The sequence below is a fragment of the Suillus subaureus genome, assembly GCF_016647635.1.
Source record: "Suillus subaureus strain MN1 chromosome Unknown BJ212scaffold_16, whole genome shotgun sequence".
Classification (NCBI taxonomy): domain Eukaryota; kingdom Fungi; phylum Basidiomycota; class Agaricomycetes; order Boletales; family Suillaceae; genus Suillus; species Suillus subaureus.
In genome coordinates, this window is record NW_024538572.1 from 195926 (window position 1) to 213589 (window position 17664).

A 17664-nucleotide genomic window follows, 5' to 3' on the forward strand; every position below is an offset into this window, starting at 1 on the left:
TCCCCAGATCTCTGGACCTCCGGATATTGACTGTTACTATCTCCGGACCTATTCCCACCCTCTGTCCGAGATCCTGCGCCTATCCCCATTTAGGCATCTCTGCCTTTCTGGTTCTCGGTTATCTCTGTTTCTGTCTTGCTGATTGATCCTTGTACTAGTTTCATCTCCGAGTTCATTTACTTATGTTCCATCTTACTTACCAATGTGTTTCCGCATACTCATACATAGCCTTACTCCTTTGCTTACTGATCCTCTTAGATAGCCTCTAGTATATAACCCCTGTACAACTACAGTAGAGTCCTCAGTCTGAATATCACCTTAGACTTGCCCAATCTTCCAGACTTCAGTCCATCTGAGTTTGTCCTTTTCCATAAGGCCTAGGAATGGATTCCCTAGGCCAGAATTCCGGACCTTCGGATTTGTCCCCTATGTCTCTGTCCCAAGTCTAGGGATTGTTTCCCTAGGCTAGAGTCTTGCCTTTCTGGCACTTACCCTCTTTCCAGACTTAGGTCCACTTCCTGTCCCTCCAACTCTACCTTAGGGTAGTCTACCTCTGTTTGCTTCTGCATCGGACTTCGTCCAATGTAGCCCCTATTCCTTCTGGACCTCCGGACCTCCTGTCTTCTGTACCTCCAGACCTCCTGTCCCTCATACCTCCAGGCGTCCTGTCCTTCAGATGTTCCGCCCTCCATACCTTCAGATGTTCTGTCCTCCATACCTCCATGTCCTGTCCTCCAGACCTCCAGACATCCTGTCCTCCTGTCCTCCAGACCTCCTATCCTTCCATCCTGTTTTCCTGTAGAAGTATTACCTTGCAGCGGGAACTCTCCTGCACTCCTCCAGAAGTCCTCCCACCCTCTCCACCAGAGTAGCCAGCCTCCGGAAGTCCTCTGGACTTTGTCGGACCATCATTGGACTTCCTCTGAAATGAAGGGCACATACTCAGGTAAGGGGCACAGCGTATGAGCTGAGGCCAAGCCCCTCTGAGTCAGTCTCTCTTTCCCTTGAGCATGGTTCTTAACAGAGGGTAGAGTCACTGGATAGGGTAGTGTCAGTTAGAGGCGGGGAAGCAACAGGGGGTGGTGTGTTTTCGGCAGCAGTGAGATTGATAGCAGTGGCGAGTTGGTAGTCTTTGAGGGATGATGGGTGAGCAATGCTTTCAGAGGCAGAGTTCATAGCAGCAGTAAGATATTGAATGTGGAGTAGGCAACGTTGTAGGTGTTTGATGGACATTGTTCTAGGATTATAATTAATGGGTCTTTTTATATCTGGAGAGGATGTCAGCGGCATTACTCAGGTTCTCTTCAGGGATCCATTCATTACTGGCAGAGGAATATCCTTTCCAGGACACTAGATAGCATCTTCATTTACCCATGCCTTTGTGCGATAAGATCACATTGATTTTGTATTCTTCTTCGTTATCTATGACATCTGGGGGAGGATCATGGAAGTTCAGACCATGAATCTCTGTTTCGTGATAGGATGATAGTTCGGAAGCATGGAACATGGGGTGAACTCTCCATTGTGGTGGTAGTTGGAGTGTGAACGTGATGGGTGATAGCATGGCAATGATAGGGAAGGGGCCATATCACTTTGGTGCAAGCTTCCATGATGTTAACTGCGTGATTAGGTTCTTTCCTGATAACCAAACCTTATCTCCTATTTTCTACAGGTGGTACTTCTGCCCATGCATTCATTCTGCTGTTCGCTGCATAGCAAGGTTGTGACAAGAAAGCACTTCTTCTCTCGATTTCTGAAGTAGATGGAGTCGGTCTTCTGCAGCAGGTACTGTGGAGTTGGGAAGAGTGTGTGGGAGAGCTCTGGGTTCATATCCCATCATAAGGAAGAACAGGGATGCATTTTGTGAGTCGTCTTTTTGGTGATTATGGACAAACTCAGCCATAGGAAGGTGCTCTACCCAATCCTCTGGGTGATTGTGGCAGTAAATGCGGAGATAAGTCTCAAGTTCCTGGTTGAGACGTTCAGTCTGTCCATCAGTCTGAGGATGATAAGCGGTGGATGCGGTGATGTTGTATTTTAAGAGTTTAGTGAGGGCTTTGGAGAACTTTGATACAAACTGTGGTCCTTGATCGGATATAACTTTCTCATGGAGACCGAAGTGGCAATAGACGTATTTGAAGAACTTCGAGGCAATGCCTTCAGAAGTGATGGTTTTTGTACAAGGGATCAGAATTACCCCCTTCATAAGGCCATGGTCTACCATGACCATAACAGAGTCAAAACCCGCACATACGGGGAGGTCAGTAATGAGATCAATGGAGACTTGGGCAAAGGGTGCAGAGGCAATGGAGGGGATAGGGACAAGTGGGGGAGTCACAGGGTGCATGTTGGATTTCATTTGCTGGCAAAGAGCACAACCATCAACATATTTCTGAATATAGGAGCCCATAGAAGGCCACCAAAAGTCATGCTTGACAAGCTCTTCTGTCTTAAAATGGCCAGGATGACCAGCGGAAGCATGGTCATGACAACATTCCAGAACCAGGCATCTTCCAGCAGGGTGGATGTAGGCACGATCTTTGTAATACAAGATGTCTTCTTTAATTGTCCAATCAGCGAGTGCAGATTTCATGGGGGGAAGCGATAAGCCATCAAGGGCATCTGCAGCAGCTTGGAAGATTGGGTCAGGATTGGTGGGGTCTGGATTCGCGAGTGTGGTCATAAGTTCCATGTCAAGAAGTCATACAAACATAGAGTCTGGGAGGAGAGTGATGTCATCGTTGTCACCCTGTCCAGTTCTGTGATCAGGATGTCTGGAGAGTGCATCAGGGGTGGCGAGTTTAGTTCCAGCAATGTGATGGAGTTCTATGTCATAACAGGAGAGGAGGAGTTGCCAATGTGCTTGGTGACGAGTCAATTTCTGTGCAGTATGGAAGTAGAGCAGATTCTTATGATCCATAAAGACAATAACTGGATGAGGGTTTCCTTCAAGGTAATGACACCATTTGGTGAGGGCGCAGATAATGGCGAGAAGTTCACGATTGAAGATCTGATAATTTCTTTCAGCTGGGTTCAGGGTTTGGGAGAGGTATCCACATGGATGGTAGACTCCATTTTCATCAGTCTGTAGCAAAACTGCTCTGGTAGCAATGAGTGAGGCATCAGTAGTGACAGTGAACTGCTGACTAGGATCAGGGTTTCATAATACGGGTTGCTTCAGGAAGCATTCCTTAAGTGTGGTAAATGCAGAGGTACATGGGTCGGACCAATGGAATACCGTGTCTTTCTTGGTGAGGTTGATCAAGGGTCTAGCAATGTTGGAGTAATGAGGGATGAAATTGCAATAGAAATTGCAGAACCTAAGGAATGACTGAACTTCCTTTACTGTGGTAGGGGCAGGCCAGTCATGAATACCATCAGTTTTCATGACATCCATTGCAACACATCCAGGACAGATGATCATACCTAAGTATTCAACTTCTTTGGCATCAAAGGTGCATTTTTCTGGTTTCAGGAATAGACGTTCAGTGTGGATTTGTTCTAAGACACAACAAGTTTGAGCATGGTGGGAAGGGAGGTCATTTGAAAAGATAAGGATGTCGTCCATGTAAATGACCAACCATCCTTCATTTATTTCTTGCTAGAAGGTCCAATTCATGTATGCCTGAAAGGTAGTGGGCGAGTTGCAAAGACCAAAAAACATGATGTTAGGTTCAAAGAGGCCATACTCAGTGGTAAATGCTGCTTTCCAATGATCGTCGGGGTGGATTCAGATGTTATTATATCCAGAACGAACATCCATTTTCATGAAATACTTAGCACCATGTAATCAAGCGACCAGGGTCAATGGGAGTGGGAGAGGATAGGTGTTCTTCACCGTCCAATCATTAATATACCAATAGTCCTGACAAGGGCATAGGTCGCCACTTTTCTTTCCAACAAAGAAGAATCCACTAGCTTGCAGTGATTTCAACTCGGAGATGAATCCTTTCTGTATGTTTTCATCAATGAATGCTTTGATGGCGGTTCATTCTGCTTCTGACAATGGGTAGACCTTGGACATTTTTGGGACAAAACCAGGTTTAGTATCAATGTGATGGTCAATTCCAGGACATTCTGGGGGTAACTGATTTAGTCCGTCTTTAGCAAAGATGTCAGTGAAGTTGTGGAGGTAAGAAGGGACGAGTTCTTCAAATGATTTCTTCTTTTGTTCAAGCCCAGCTGCTAGTGCAAACTGCTGAGCTTTGTTACTGGTTTTGACATATTCAGCGGGCTGTGACAAGGGTGTGACCATGGGTTTCTGTTCTGTGGCACTGGTACCATCTTTGGTTAACAGGGTGTCCATAGAAATACTGGTGATGACCCAGAGCTCGGTAGCATCAGCGGGGTATTCAACCAAAAATTCATCATCGTCGAGGTGATACATAGTGAGTTCGCATACAGGCAGTGTGTAGTCTGAAGTCCATACATCATCTTTGGTGTCAAAGGAGTCATTGTCGTCATCAGGGATGGGGTCAAGGTTGGGTAAAACCAGGAGTGCTTCTTCATCTGGGATTTCTTCAATGGTTGCTCGGGGGAGTGGTTCTATGAATGTAGGTTGCACAGGAGGCGCCTTCAGCAGCACTACAACTGGCATTTCTTCTTTCTTCAAACAGGAGTTCTTCCACATTTTATCAATTGGGGTTTCGATGGTTTTCTGAAAGAGAGGAGGGAGACTGTTCTTCTTCAATTAGATTACTCTTCTCAGTTTGAGAGAGTTCTAGAGTTTCAGCTTTCCACTGAATAATTGGATCCATGGCACGCAGCCAAGGGATTCCTAGCAAAATTTGGTCATGATGGCTAAGTTTCATGATATTGAACTTCCAAAGCATGGATCATTCGTCGATTTTCACGATGAGGATGCAGTAGTAGGTGATTGTGCCTCCTTTTGCATAACTTCCATCTGCTGTGGTTACTTGGAATGGTTTCGTAAGTTTATGTGTTTGAATCTTGTGAAGCTTAACAAAATCCTCAGAGATAAAGGTTCTGGCAGCTCCAGAGTCAACGACGGCAGTCATTTCAACGGTTTTCAGACAGGTTTTGGAGATAAGGGAAATGGGAATGCGAAGTTTTTTTCTGATTCCTACACCTCGGACAAGTCTAATAGGTACATTGGAAGATACTGACGTCAATCCAGTCTTCCACATCAAAAATCCTTGTTGATACAATGGACTTCCTCTTCATCTTCTTTGGCTAGTTCAGTACAACACACTGGAGCTTTGCTGTTCTTCTTCTTTGGGCAGTTACAGGAGACATGGCCCTTCTGGTGACAGTTGAAGCACTTGCCATTCTGGTAGTGTTCAGTCTTCTCTTCCTCTGTGAGGCGGTCGACTTCCATAGCATTGGGGTCACAGCGATCAACAGAGGGTCTGGGGACATATTGTTGACTGGTAGGCTTTGTGGTTGTGCAATTGTTGTTGCAGAATATTGCACCACGTTGCCAGTTACCATCAAGTCTAATTGCAGCTTGGACATATTTGTCGAAGTCTGTAGGGATGGTTTCCATTTGATAAATGGCATTACCAATTCCTTTCTTGAGTCCATCATTGAAGAACGTAATCAGGATGGCGTCTTGCTTTACAGCAGCTTGTGCGGCAAGGGTCCTGAAACTGGCGATATAGGAAGTGAGGTCGCCCGTCTGCTTCAGGGTTCAGAGTTTATTCATAGCAGTACCAATGGTGTCTGCTGGCATGAACACTTCTTTGAACTTAGCTTCAAAGTTTGTGAAGGTTCCATAGGATTTCGAGGTGAAGTTGTCTACTTCAGTGTAAAACATTAATGCCCAGCCCATGGCACTATCTTTAGTCATATACGCAAGTGTGGTAATAACTTTCTTCTTGTCAGTGTTGTAAACCAACGCGTTAACAGCAAAATATGCTTTCACTGAAAACAACCATCTTAAAACATGGTCAGGGCTTCCATTGTAGTCTTTTGGTGTTCCAGCTTTAAGTTCAGATGAAGAGCTGGACATTCTGATACTGGGATGTGTGGAAAGATTTCAGGGTGGCTGTTCTTCTGGGAATTTGTCTACTGATGTAGTTGAATGATGATCAGGTTCTGTGGTTACAGGGGATGGTGTTTGTCTCTCTCTGTCTTCTGTGATATCTGGACCTGCGGCCTTGTGATATTCTTCTTCTGGTTCTGCAGGGACGTCGTTTGAATCACTCTCCCACCAATACTTTCTAACCCAAGGGGTCATCTTGCTTTGAGCTACTGGGGCCTCCCTGGATGGAGAGGTTTGATAAGGACTTTAATCTTTTGTTACAAACTAGGATAGTTCTAACAACAAACAACTTGATAAGAGTCAGGACCTCTGCCAAGATTCTATGCAAGATGATAAGTCAAGTGTTCAGTGTAAGCTAAGTCAGAAGGAGTGCTTCTAACTTAAAGTACAATTCAGATGACAAGAGATTGGAGGTCTCAAGCAAAGGATATTCCAGGTAAAACCTAGTAAGATTAAAGTAAAGAACTAAAGTGTACAAGAGGATTATTTATAGTGAGCTACAAGTGCTTTAGGGCAGATGTGAGAATGTATGTGAGTCAGAGATAAGGGATATGTAAGTGATAGCAAGAATAGGTCATCTAGCGATGGCAACAGCAATCATGATGTAATACAAGGTATGAGTCAAAGATGAGTCTAGCGGTGGCATCATGTGGCTCATGATGTAATACACAGTAAGAGAGAGAAAATGAATAGGGGCATACATGGTTGTAACAGGCTGAAGACTCAAGCAGAAAGGGACTGGTTGCAAACCCAGGCAGCATGAGACTGGCTGAAGACCAGGACAGCACATCACTGGCTGCAGACCCTGGCAGGAAGGGTCTGGCTACAGACCCTGGCAGGAAGGGTCTGGCTACAGACCCTGGCAGGAAGGGTCTGGCTACAGACCCTGGCAGGAAGGGTCTGGCTACAGACCCTGGCAGGAAGGGTCTGGCTACAGACCCTGGCAGGAAGGGTCTGGCTACAGACCCTGGCAGGAAGGGTCTGGCTACAGACCCAGGCAGGATGGGACTAGCTGCAGACCCGGAGAGGATGAGGCTGGCTACAGAAGTGGAGCTGGCTGCTGCTGAAACTTAGTGGCCAGCTGCGGACCCAGGAAGTGGGTGGCCAGCTGCAGACCCAGTGCAGGGCTCTAGAGTGGCTGAAGACCCAGCATTGGCCAGAGTGGCTGGAGACCCAGGAAGGACAAGACTGGCTGTGGACCTATGTGGGGTGAGCCTGGCTGCAGACACAGGGAGGGTTGGCCTGGGTGCAGGACCCTGGCATAAGAGCCTGGGTGCAGATCCAGGGAGGACAAGACTGGCTTTACACCAAGGGAGGGGAAGAATGGCTACAAACCCAGGGAGGGTGGGACTGGCTTCAGACCCCAGAAGGTTGCAACTGGCTACAGTCCCAGGGAGGGCTAAACTGGCTTCAGGCACAGAGAGGACTAGACTGGCTGCAGATGCCCCATGGCCAAGCATGGAAATCCACTCCTGTGGTGTCTATCTGGGTGACTATGGAGGAATTCTCAAGTATGCTGCAAGCAATTGCCAAGTATATCATTGTCCCAGAATTGCCCTCACTACCAATGTTCCAAGTAATCCAGCAGTTCAAAAGCTTGCCAGATTTTTTGATGTTTCTGGCATTTCTGGCATTCATGCCCCAGGATCATTTCACCTCTGCATTGCCAGAAGATCATTCTCTACCTGGCAGGAAGATCATCCATGCTATGGATGCATTTACAACTTTTGCAAATGAGGCACAAGAACGAAGTCAATCAGCTCCTGACACTCTCAAGTACACATGTCAAAACTGGGTTGTTCATCTGTCGCATGCCCCAAATCCATGGGATGACACACTCAACCATCTATTCCAGGCTTTCTGGAATCATCACCTCCTTTCCTGGCTCGAACAACAGTGGTGCCTGAAGGGTCTGCGGTCTTGTCTTGATATTCTATCTGAGGGGCAAAAACTCGCAAAGGTATGCATCTTTCTAACAATTCACCCACCCAACAAACTGACACTGCCTTGTTTCAGGTTTGTTCTGTGCCATCTGTTGCAAATCTCATATGCTTAGTTTGAACCCCCTAATGCGCAGCCTAATGAAGGGCTGCCAACCATCAGTCCCAATATCTGACATTTGGCTTTGCATGTGTCCACCACTGAAATAATGAATGGACTGTCAACTCCCACAACTACTCTTCCCACAGAAGATATCTTTGTGACTCTACACATGGAACCCATTCCTACTAATATTTGCCCTGTCAAACCAATCTTGCAGCATCCTCCTTCTACTTTGCATCTTGCACCACCCTTATCACCCACCCCTTCTGCGAGGCCAACACCGCTGTGTTCAATGATGGCACATCCAGAAAGCACAAGTTGAATGAATTTCAGACCAATAGCAGCCCACTCGAGTCAGACACCCTACGCCTATCAAAATATCAGAAATGAGTCAAGCAGTGTTTGCGGCCCAACTGGCAGGAGTGCCAGTCAAGGCATGCAGTATGCTGTGGAATGCTGTCCAGCATATAATTCACTGCATGTTCTTGAAATTTCCAAGGCATCTGCGAACATTTTTTTCAATATCATCTCCTTATCCCGAGCTTCTTGACTTGTAGTGATGCATCCTAAAAGTGTACTCAATTTGGTGACTAGCAAAGTATTTTTTGCATTTGCTTTGTTTGCTTTCTATATCAATACAAGGACTCCCCTTCAGTCAGCTCTATGACAATATTTTGTGTTTACAGTAGCAGTCAGGGACTGCCATCGGAGAATTCATGAGTCTACCCAGGGTGCTTTACATTGATTGTGGTGGTTTTCCAACATTATACATGGGTTTATATGACTTTATATTCCAATGTAAAGAACATCTTTCCTATATATGATCATATATCGGCATATATGACAATATCTTCGGTTCACGAGTTCTCTGATGGCTGTAGGCTTTTCAAACTTAACGAGCGTAACACTCTGCGACCCGCATATGCAACTTCGTTTAATGGATGTTAAGGTTTGACGCTAGCGCAAACTGTGCTCGACCTCCGGACTGATCCCTTCCCTCACGGTCGATTGTGCACAGCGTTGTTGAGAGTGAGAACGTGAAGAGACAAGAAGAAGCCCACAGGAATTCGAAATCGGAGTCCCCATACGTATGCTATATGTAAAGCTTACTAAGTAAGTTTGTCACGTTGCTTTCTCTTCTCGCCGACGTCAGCGCTGAGCCGTAGTACCTTCATTCACCTCCAATGCAACACCCCTGAAATAGCAATATGAATCTCTTGCATCCAGCTTAGCGAGCTCGGCGCAGATTACATTCTTCCCCTTCTCGAGTAACTCAGCAACTACAAAATACGGAGAAGGAAGATTCCCTATGTAGACATGAAGACCCTGTTACCGCATCGGAGATCCACGAGTGTATCTCTGGACACCATAAGAGCGCAGCCTGGCAACAGTATACTATCACCAAAAACATGGGCCGAAAAGGAAACACACAATGCTATCATAGACGGTACAGTATCTCAATCAGATCTTATGCCGAACAACAACTAGCCTGACACCGAGAAGGGATATTTCTGGGACTGATTCACCCATGCATTACATCTTTCGACATTCGAGAGTGACCAGGACTTCCTTATAGTCTCAAAGCCATAAAACTGGGTAGTAATCAATCCTGAAACCAGTCACGGTTACGTGAAGACTAGTATGTTTAAGTTTGCCCGTAGCACCCTCTTCTCTATCGACGACGGTCGACCTGAATTTCTCATCGAGGCTTAATCGTATTTCACTCTCTAGTATGACTGAAAACAGTGCTGACAGCACCAATCCTTCAGCAGCTAAAATCGATCTGCAAGGACTTGAACTAGCGGAATATCACTTTGGTCCCTTACTTCACCTAACCCGTGCAACACAGAACGCATGGACCAATTATTCCATCAATCGCCTCCAAACCAATCAAAAATACTGCACACTTGTCTCGGACCCAGGCAAGGGTTCTGGAGATGGCCCTAAGGCGGATGAGTACGACGAGTGCTCCTGGCTTTTCGACAACGCCAAAGCTTCCGTTTCTCAGATTGAGAAAGAGATGGATTTGGAGCATGGTACCCTCCAGAAATGTATCACTATTGCAGGCAACGAAATGTTACTCGACGCCGGCAAGGGCACGAAAGTGCGTAACGCTTGCTGACACTGTATTTCATGACTGACATCAAGTAATCGATAGCCACGTTCCGTTGATATGACAGTCAGGATCTACTCGCCCAGTGCGCCAATGCACATCGATGTGCATTTTCAATACTACCTCCGTTCGCGTCTTTCATCAGCCCAGTGGTTCTACTCACTCGGCTTCAAGATATACCGCCGCCCATCTGCGACGGCGGGCGATGTATCTGTCATCAAAAAAGATCTCAAAAAGGTCCGTCCGCCATATGTGCACACGCGCAATGGGTGGCAGAATTTGTGCTGGGGTTTCTACGATCACTATGATGACTGCTACGGACAGAAAGAGTGGCGTCCCGTGGAACGTGGAAAAGTGGACTTGCACGAGGAGAATGTTCAGGACGTTCATGAAGTGTTGTTTGGAGAGTTGGAGAAACCTGCTGACAACGACCCCGAGGCCATGCTCGCATACCGACGATCACTCGTCAGGGGCATACGCCTGCTTCTCGCCGCTGTCGGTATTTCATATGATGTTGCGTGCACTGATGATGAGAAAGACGAACCGCCACGTGACCTGACACTTGGAGGGTTGTGCGAGACATGGGTCGGGCGGAGGATACGCAATGTGTGCGGCATCCGACTCGTCAGAGACGCTCAAGAAGAGCAGTTAGGTGTCTCTTTGCGACGATATGAAGCAAGGGGTGACGACGATGACTTCGACTCAGAGGATGACGAAGATGACGATAATTCTGACTTCGGCTTCTGAGGATCGCGAACCAAATGACGACTAGGAGATGGGGGGATGATGATTTCTGTCTTAGGAAACCCTACTGGCAGTGCCGGAGAGCAGTTGTGTTCCAAAGAATAACGAGTGTACTGGTAGTTGATACCCAATGGGTTTACACATATCGTAACTATCATATATAAATCTTAGCCTGAAATATTTGTCTTGCTCAACCGACACTGACATCATTGGCATCCGGCTGCAGTAATTTGGCAGTAATGATAAAATGCGCCTTGGGATGTGCAAAGGATAAGGCAGGTAGCTTGCTTATTTAGTACAAGAACATAGATGTACATCTACACTGCAACCTTTAGCTCGATGTCTTCGCCCGTCCCGTACGACATGAACAAATGAGAATACATAATTAGTTACTGATAGTGATACAAATAATACAGAAAAGCCCACATGAAATCAAAGTAAACCCACGGCCACCCAGGAACGTAAAAAAAATACAACAAAAATATCAAGATACAACTAGTTGGCAGCATACCACCAAAGGGTGGTGACACCGACGGGAAATGTGTATGTAGCCTATAATGATGATCAGAGAATTTTGTCCACGAATATTTTGAATGTTCACCCACCTGCATACCCCTGAACTCGATAGTGGCCTTCACAGGCTGAGGATTCCAACTGGTGGATGCACTGTCATCCCTGACGAAGGATCAATATCTTGTCATGCAGTTGGAATCACAGAATCCCTACCAATTCAGTACGACGATGCTGTACCTGTTCCAATCACTCGACGAAACCCTGCCCGTCTTGTAGGCGCCGACCACAAGAGCCCAGTCAAGCGAACCGCCGACGCTTACGCCAATTCGCCGGCCCCATGGACCGCCGACGTCGCGAGGAAGAATGGCCTTGGAGGCTTGAGCCATGGAGTAAAATTCTTGGTTTACGCTCCAGGTTCCATTGTTGTTGATTTGGACTACACCACGACATCCACTGCCCCCACAGCTGTCTGTACCTGGGAGTAATGGCTGGCCGCTTCCATCGAGTGCGATATTCCACATCAATCCGGAAGAGGATCCGTATGAGATGCTACCGATGAAACTTGAAAGTGCCATACAAGATCAGAGGATAGCCAAGTTAAGGGACTGGCCACATACATATTGTCCATGTACCACTAGTAACGGGATTAGTTCATTTCGTCTGACGCAAGATGGATTGTAAATGAATACCTTGATATCGCTCCACCAGTCACTGCCAAGGGTTCCCGAACACTCCGTAAAGTACACTTCCTAAACGACTCACTAAGGGAAGAATTGACCAAAAGCCCGAAATCAAATACCTTGTTCGGATACTGAGACGTGAACGAAGCCTGGTCGCTGACGGAACCCTGATAACAATGGAAAGACACTCCATCAAAGGCACTTCCGGCTTGTTGCATCTGCCAATGTCTCAGCATCGCATATAAATCAGCCTAGGGGGATCGCGCACCAGTTGGACCGGATAGTTGGCAGCGTCCACCCAATTGTGGTCGTAACCAATAATCTTGACACCCGAAAAGCCATAGTTGTTCAACAGCGTGCGCAGAGCCAGCCCAATCTGTGCTTCAGTTGCCACCGGCATGTTGCAAGTCGGGTATGTGGAGTCACTGTATTCCGGCTCATTCTGGTGGGACGGTCATACCAGGGAATAAGTCGACCGTAATGAACGTACCTGGATACTGATTGCGTAAATGGGAATCCCCTTGTCTGAGAATGCCTGCACACTCTTCAAGAGGTAGTTTGCCACTGCAATCATTGTCAGCCGCGCATCCATGAAGGTGTATACTCAAATGGCTCACTTGTGTTAATGTATTTAGTATTTAGTGAGCCTCCGCGCATAGTTTCCCCGCTCTTCATCCAACCGGGCTAGGTGACAACATTGAGTGATTGATGGGTACACCAAGTAATCTGCATACCGGCGACCAAGGCACGATGTGGAATCTGGCCATGTGATTGATAGATAGAATATCTTGAAGAACTGAGAAAACGTTAGATGGTGCAGCATTGATGTTAAAATCGTTCAGTGATGTGTCTCCACTGATATCGTCATAACTGTAGGCTATAAACCTGTTCGTCAGTTATTTCATCAACTGTGGAGCAGACAAACTATTTGCAGAAAAGTCTGTCGCTCCGAGTGGAACGCGGATATAGGAGAACCCGGCTGAGTTAGCAGCATCCGTAGCTGATGACGAAGGGGTCAGTAAATTGCCGATATGAAGGCAAGCAACGCACCATTAAATAAATAATCCATGAGCTGCCAATAACCTCCAGCATTCTGTACCTAATGAATACTATCAGTGCACCACACACAGGGAGCAGAACACACGTCATGCCTTCAAGTTGTTTAACAACTCAGCAGAAGAATCAGCTGAGACAATATCATTAACACTCAGTCCAGAGAGACGACCGCAAAGCTTACTCAATGATGCTCCGAAACCATACACGGTTTGGTATACTGAGGAATCATCGACGGCGATGTCCGCGCTCCCGATAGCGCCAGGAGTAACGAAATTAATGGGGTCCGGCGTAGGTTGGGAATACGTGAATAGCATGTCCCTATCCCATGTAGTTTGCCACTGCACACAGATGTGAATCCACCGCACAACAGCACAAGGACGCGTCGGCTTACGATGTCCCAAATCTGCTGCGACGCAACTGCCTGCAACAGCGCCAGGGAACAAAAGATTTGGAGGGACCTCATCATCGTGACTGCACGAAAAGCCTTTCACGTTTGGCGTCTACGTCTGAGCGTGCAAGGGAGGACGAATGAACTTACAGATACAGGCTCTTATATCAAATCAGATCGGCAGACATTAAATAGATCCCCCTTACACTTGAAGCTGCAAGGGCAGGCTCGTTTGGTTCCTCAGGCCAGCGTGCAAAAAAAATGCGCGAGGAGGGCATGGAGCAACCTAGATCAATTTGAGAGACATCCCAAGATATACTCACCTGCCTGCCGCAGGTATCTGATACTGCATGTCCATAAACATAGCTTTCCATGCCAAAGGCATGCAGCGGCCAATCTTGGCAATCAACATTAAGCTACTCCGAGAGATGTCTCAGGTAGGGTCGTGAAGAAAACACCCATCCAGAAGCAGAAATGCATGGGGACAAAAAGTGATCGAGGAAGGAAACAAATACAAATTGGAAAAATGGATGCGGAAAGGTCGATGACCTGCTGGAAGAACTCGAATCGACGTCGATTGATACAAGAGAAGTCGGCGAACGACAGAATGGGTGACTCAGTTCAATAAGCAGAGTCATGATCTGCCCGATATGCCATCCGCTACGACACATGGAACAAGCTGTAGCCTGTCGGGCAGTCAGCGGTTTGGGACCGTCGTGTACATGCAATGCGCAATCCATCTCCGTAATGGCCGCTGTTCCTCAGGCCTCAGGCCTCAGTTCCTTGATCCACCACGTGCAAATAACACAAGGTCGAAACGGAAGTGCTACCGCACAGCCCCAGTGGCACATCACCAATTTGACAGGGCACGGACATCCGACAGAATCATTCGTTGAAGCTTGACATCACCCGTTTGGATCATGATCGATTGATCTCGGAACCGATAGAGGGTCAGGATCACAGTCGTAGAGCTGAGCCGGGGTGAGAAAACTTCCAACTCTGAAGTAGAAGGGCAACGCAGTTTTAGACTCCGTGCTTGACTGCATGCCACGAACGCCTCGTGATGCGTATGAATAGCCCATCCATTCCTCAAACAGAAAATATCGACTAGACATGTATGTGTACCATACGTGGAAAGCTGCTAACGCCACCGAGTAAATATCATATGTACATGCACATGGCGATGCCAAGTATGCTAGAACAACCCTAACAAATCCTCCTGGGGCTGCGCATTCTGAGCCGGCTGGGAGGATGGCGCTGGTGACCCTCCGAATCCCTCGAAAGGTGAGGACATGGTTGTCGTCGTCGGCGATAGCGCCGTTGACAGTGATCCTGCACCTGTCTCCATAGTTTCCATACCACCGAAGATCGACACGAGATCGTCTAGTGGATTCGCAGAAGTGCCTGACAGGAAATTTGCTGCAGCGGGTGTCGAAGGAAGTATTTGGGTGGCGGCGAGCCCAGAAGGCTGCCCATCCTGAGCAGAATCATCACCAAAGTCGAGAAGGTTCTCTGCTTGTTGGCCGGCAACAACCGTCTGGAGGGCTTTCTGAGCATCTGAGATTCTATAATTACATGATGAGTGTCGTCAACTCAGTAGAAACAGACAAAACTGGTTAGTGGGCACTCACTCTGATCCTTTGCGTTGCACTGAATCGGCACCGACCCGTCCATGACCAACAAAGGTTTGAGCAGGTTTGTGATAAACACTTGCTAATGATGATATCTCGCCGAGGAGCTCTTCAAGCAACGCGGGCGAAACTGTTGTTCTCGGGATAGATATTGGTGGCCGATGGGCAAGGACAACAGCCTAGGTTAAGTTGATGAGCACCATTTACTAAGACTCAGAGATCATTCGCACCTTGGCTGCGCCAGGGTCTGTTGATAAGAGTCTCCAATATATGTAAGCGCGGTCCCGCACATCCGGTGAATCGCAATCCTTCGTTGCTGTATTCAGCACACGCTGAACGACTCCCTGGGACGAGTCAGGCTTCTTCAAGAACAGCTTGACCACTGCAGTTAACGTTTGAAGCTGAACCTGTTGCGTAAGATCAGGACTTATGGCAAAAGCATAAGATAACGCTGAAGTCAAATACCTGGTACGACTCCTCAATGAAAGAGTCCACAAATATCCCCAACAGTTCATCTGCGTTGTCAATCTTGTCGGCATACTCGCCAATAATCCAAATCAAGGACGTTTTCGCTTCTGGCTCATCTAGCTCTTCCAAATTAGCGCAGAGTGTAGGAATTACACCTTCGTATGTAGAAGGGTACTTCCTGAAGATATCCTAAAAGGCATATCATTAGGATGCTATAAGAAACAGCACATCACTGCGCACCTTCATGACGACTACGGCTTCTTGGACCACATAGCTGACGCGAGTGTTAATGAGCTCTAACAGTACGTTCACACAACGTTCCGCTGCGCTCTCAATTGAAATAGCTGTCTGGCCGATAGCTTTGATGCTCTTCCGGACAAAATCGACATCAACTTCTGACGAGTATCTGACCAGCACGGTCAGCGATGTAAACTACAGAAATTGGGGTGACTCACTCTTTCAGCTCGCTCAACAAAGCATCCACGTTGTTATCACTGGCCAATCGGACCATGATATCAAGCTTCTCGATCTTGACGTACAACGGGTCATTGTATTTACAGAAAAATACCCTCATTTCGTTCGAAAGGAGGTCGGATCGTTTTTGAAGGAGAAGGTTGATATTCCGCAGCGCGACCCACTGTACCTCGGGCGGGGACGATAACAGGGTGACGAGTGGTGGTGCCATCTTGCGAATCAACTGCTTAACAAGATCGTCTCGTCGAACATTGCGTATGTGGATCATGATGACCTTGAGATGCGAAGGTCAAGTCATGACAAGGGCCGGATGAGCGACACTGTGTACCTTCATTGCGGCAAGAACAACACTACCATTTACATGCTGGAATTGAGGTACGACGCGCTCGCAGATGTGCTCACTCTCTTTGTCGTCCTGTGCCTCATACCGTGCCAGAGCATTCAAGATTGCGACTCGACCCCATTCTGAACACTCGTTGAGGGCGATGAGTAGTTTGTTCAGTATAGCGGAGGTGATGGAGAATACAGCGGGATCGGAAGTAGAATCAGATGGTTGGTTGGAGGTTGCTGAGATGTGGATGTCTGTGAGCGCCGCAACTGTATTTGCTACGACCTAAACGCAGATAAGAAGCCTGCTCGGTAAGACAGAAAATTACAACATTACCATAGGGTTGCTATCTGAAATCATATCACGAAGCTGATCCAAGAAACCATTCTCGATGACAAGTTCGGGCTTGAGATCATACAACTTTGCAACGCAGAGCGCAGCAGTCTTTCGAACATACGGATTGTCATCTCGCAAGGCGCGTTGAAGAGGGTCGCACAGATAGTCTATAATCTTCTCTGCACGCAAACACCCCATGGTTCGAATCGCCAGTGCGCGTACGAGAGGGTTAGGATCCTCGGAGTCCTTGACGAAGGTGTTCACGGCCAATATGACGAGTTCTGGCTGTGTCTTTGCATAGTTCATGAGATATAGATACACGAGCTTCTTCTGTTCCAGGTCATCTGTCTGCATATTCTTGAGGACATCGGGGAACAAGCCGCTGACGTCTGGGGATGTGTTAAGCGCAGTGAGCAGATCGAACGAGAAAGTGCGGCACCTTTGCCAACGGTCATAGATGCTATGACCCGCTTGATCGCATCTTTTCGTTTATCGCGGTACTCGCTGTTGAGATCCACACTGAGCTCATAGTTTTCGCCTTTCCGTGGTGCTCGTATGCTCATTGCCAAAGGATAGAGATTATCCCATTACATAAGCACACTTGTCTCTCTAAGTTTCACCTTTTACGTGGTGCTCGATTACTCCGTGCCTGATGGGAAAGTTACGTACCGGTGCGCGCTGCGATGGTCCATATAATACTTACTCCTGAACGTGAACTACCAGACATGCACTATGGTTTCCTCCTGAAGATGGTGTCTGCAGAGGAGAATTGAATGTGAGAAGCGTTGTAGTATACCATATACTTTATTCATTGAGCCATTCCGAGTCATGATAAAATCCGATCAGCTGCTAGTTTATAGTCTCCATTCTGAGTCACGTCTGCCTT

General features: G+C 47.2%; 3 protein-coding genes across 3 annotated transcripts; 1 reads left to right on the forward strand and 2 right to left on the reverse strand.

The window, feature by feature from the left end:
- Nucleotides 1-9657: 9657 nt before the first annotated feature.
- BJ212DRAFT_188843 (uncharacterized protein) lies at nt 9658-10933 on the forward strand. Its single transcript, XM_041342589.1, has 2 exons — nt 9658-10151; nt 10206-10933. Exons 1-2 carry the CDS (start codon nt 9780-9782, stop codon nt 10905-10907), a joined length of 1074 nt encoding a protein of 357 aa, XP_041193036.1. The 5' UTR covers nt 9658-9779; the 3' UTR covers nt 10908-10933.
- A 377-nt stretch (nt 10934-11310) lies between these two features.
- On the reverse strand, nt 11311-13815 carry BJ212DRAFT_188891 (glycoside hydrolase family 30 protein). The gene is made up of 16 exons (XM_041342590.1): nt 13692-13815; nt 13545-13637; nt 13335-13491; nt 13249-13283; nt 13148-13196; nt 13023-13097; nt 12832-12974; nt 12715-12781; nt 12588-12661; nt 12366-12539; nt 12217-12315; nt 12107-12166; nt 12035-12051; nt 11631-11978; nt 11510-11579; nt 11311-11456 (listed from the first exon to the last, which is right to left on the reverse strand). The coding sequence occupies exons 2-16, from the start codon at nt 13617-13619 to the stop codon at nt 11400-11402; spliced, it is 1500 nt and encodes a 499-aa protein (XP_041193037.1). The 5' UTR covers nt 13620-13637; nt 13692-13815; the 3' UTR covers nt 11311-11399.
- A 921-nt stretch (nt 13816-14736) lies between these two features.
- BJ212DRAFT_1271466 (adaptin N terminal region-domain-containing protein) lies at nt 14737-17341 on the reverse strand (the record flags this gene model as incomplete). Its single annotated transcript, XM_041330962.1, has 9 exons — nt 14737-15106; nt 15173-15351; nt 15403-15579; nt 15638-15829; nt 15881-16046; nt 16096-16388; nt 16443-16727; nt 16779-17167; nt 17218-17341. 9 exons carry the CDS (start codon nt 17339-17341, stop codon nt 14737-14739), a joined length of 2175 nt encoding a protein of 724 aa, XP_041193038.1.
- Between the last annotated feature and the right edge of the window lie 323 nt (nt 17342-17664).

Excerpts from the sequence above, each read along its gene's own strand:
- BJ212DRAFT_188843 (XM_041342589.1), top strand. The coding sequence starts at position 9,780 with ATGACTGAAAACAGTGCTGACAGCACCAATCCTTCAGCAGCTAAAATC. Across the intron at positions 10,152-10,205 it reads ACGCCGGCAAGGGCACGAAA|CCACGTTCCGTTGATATGAC; the intron begins GTGCGTAACGCT and ends AGTAATCGATAG.
- BJ212DRAFT_188891 (XM_041342590.1), bottom strand. The coding sequence starts at position 13,619 with ATGATGAGGTCCCTCCAAATCTTTTGTTCCCTGGCGCTGTTGCAGGCA. Across the intron at positions 12,975-13,022 it reads GACAGACTTTTCTGCAAATA|CCTACAGTTATGACGATATC; the intron begins GTTTGTCTGCTC and ends ACAGGTTTATAG. Across the intron at positions 12,540-12,587 it reads TTTACGCAATCAGTATCCAG|AATGAGCCGGAATACAGTGA; the intron begins GTACGTTCATTA and ends CCGTCCCACCAG.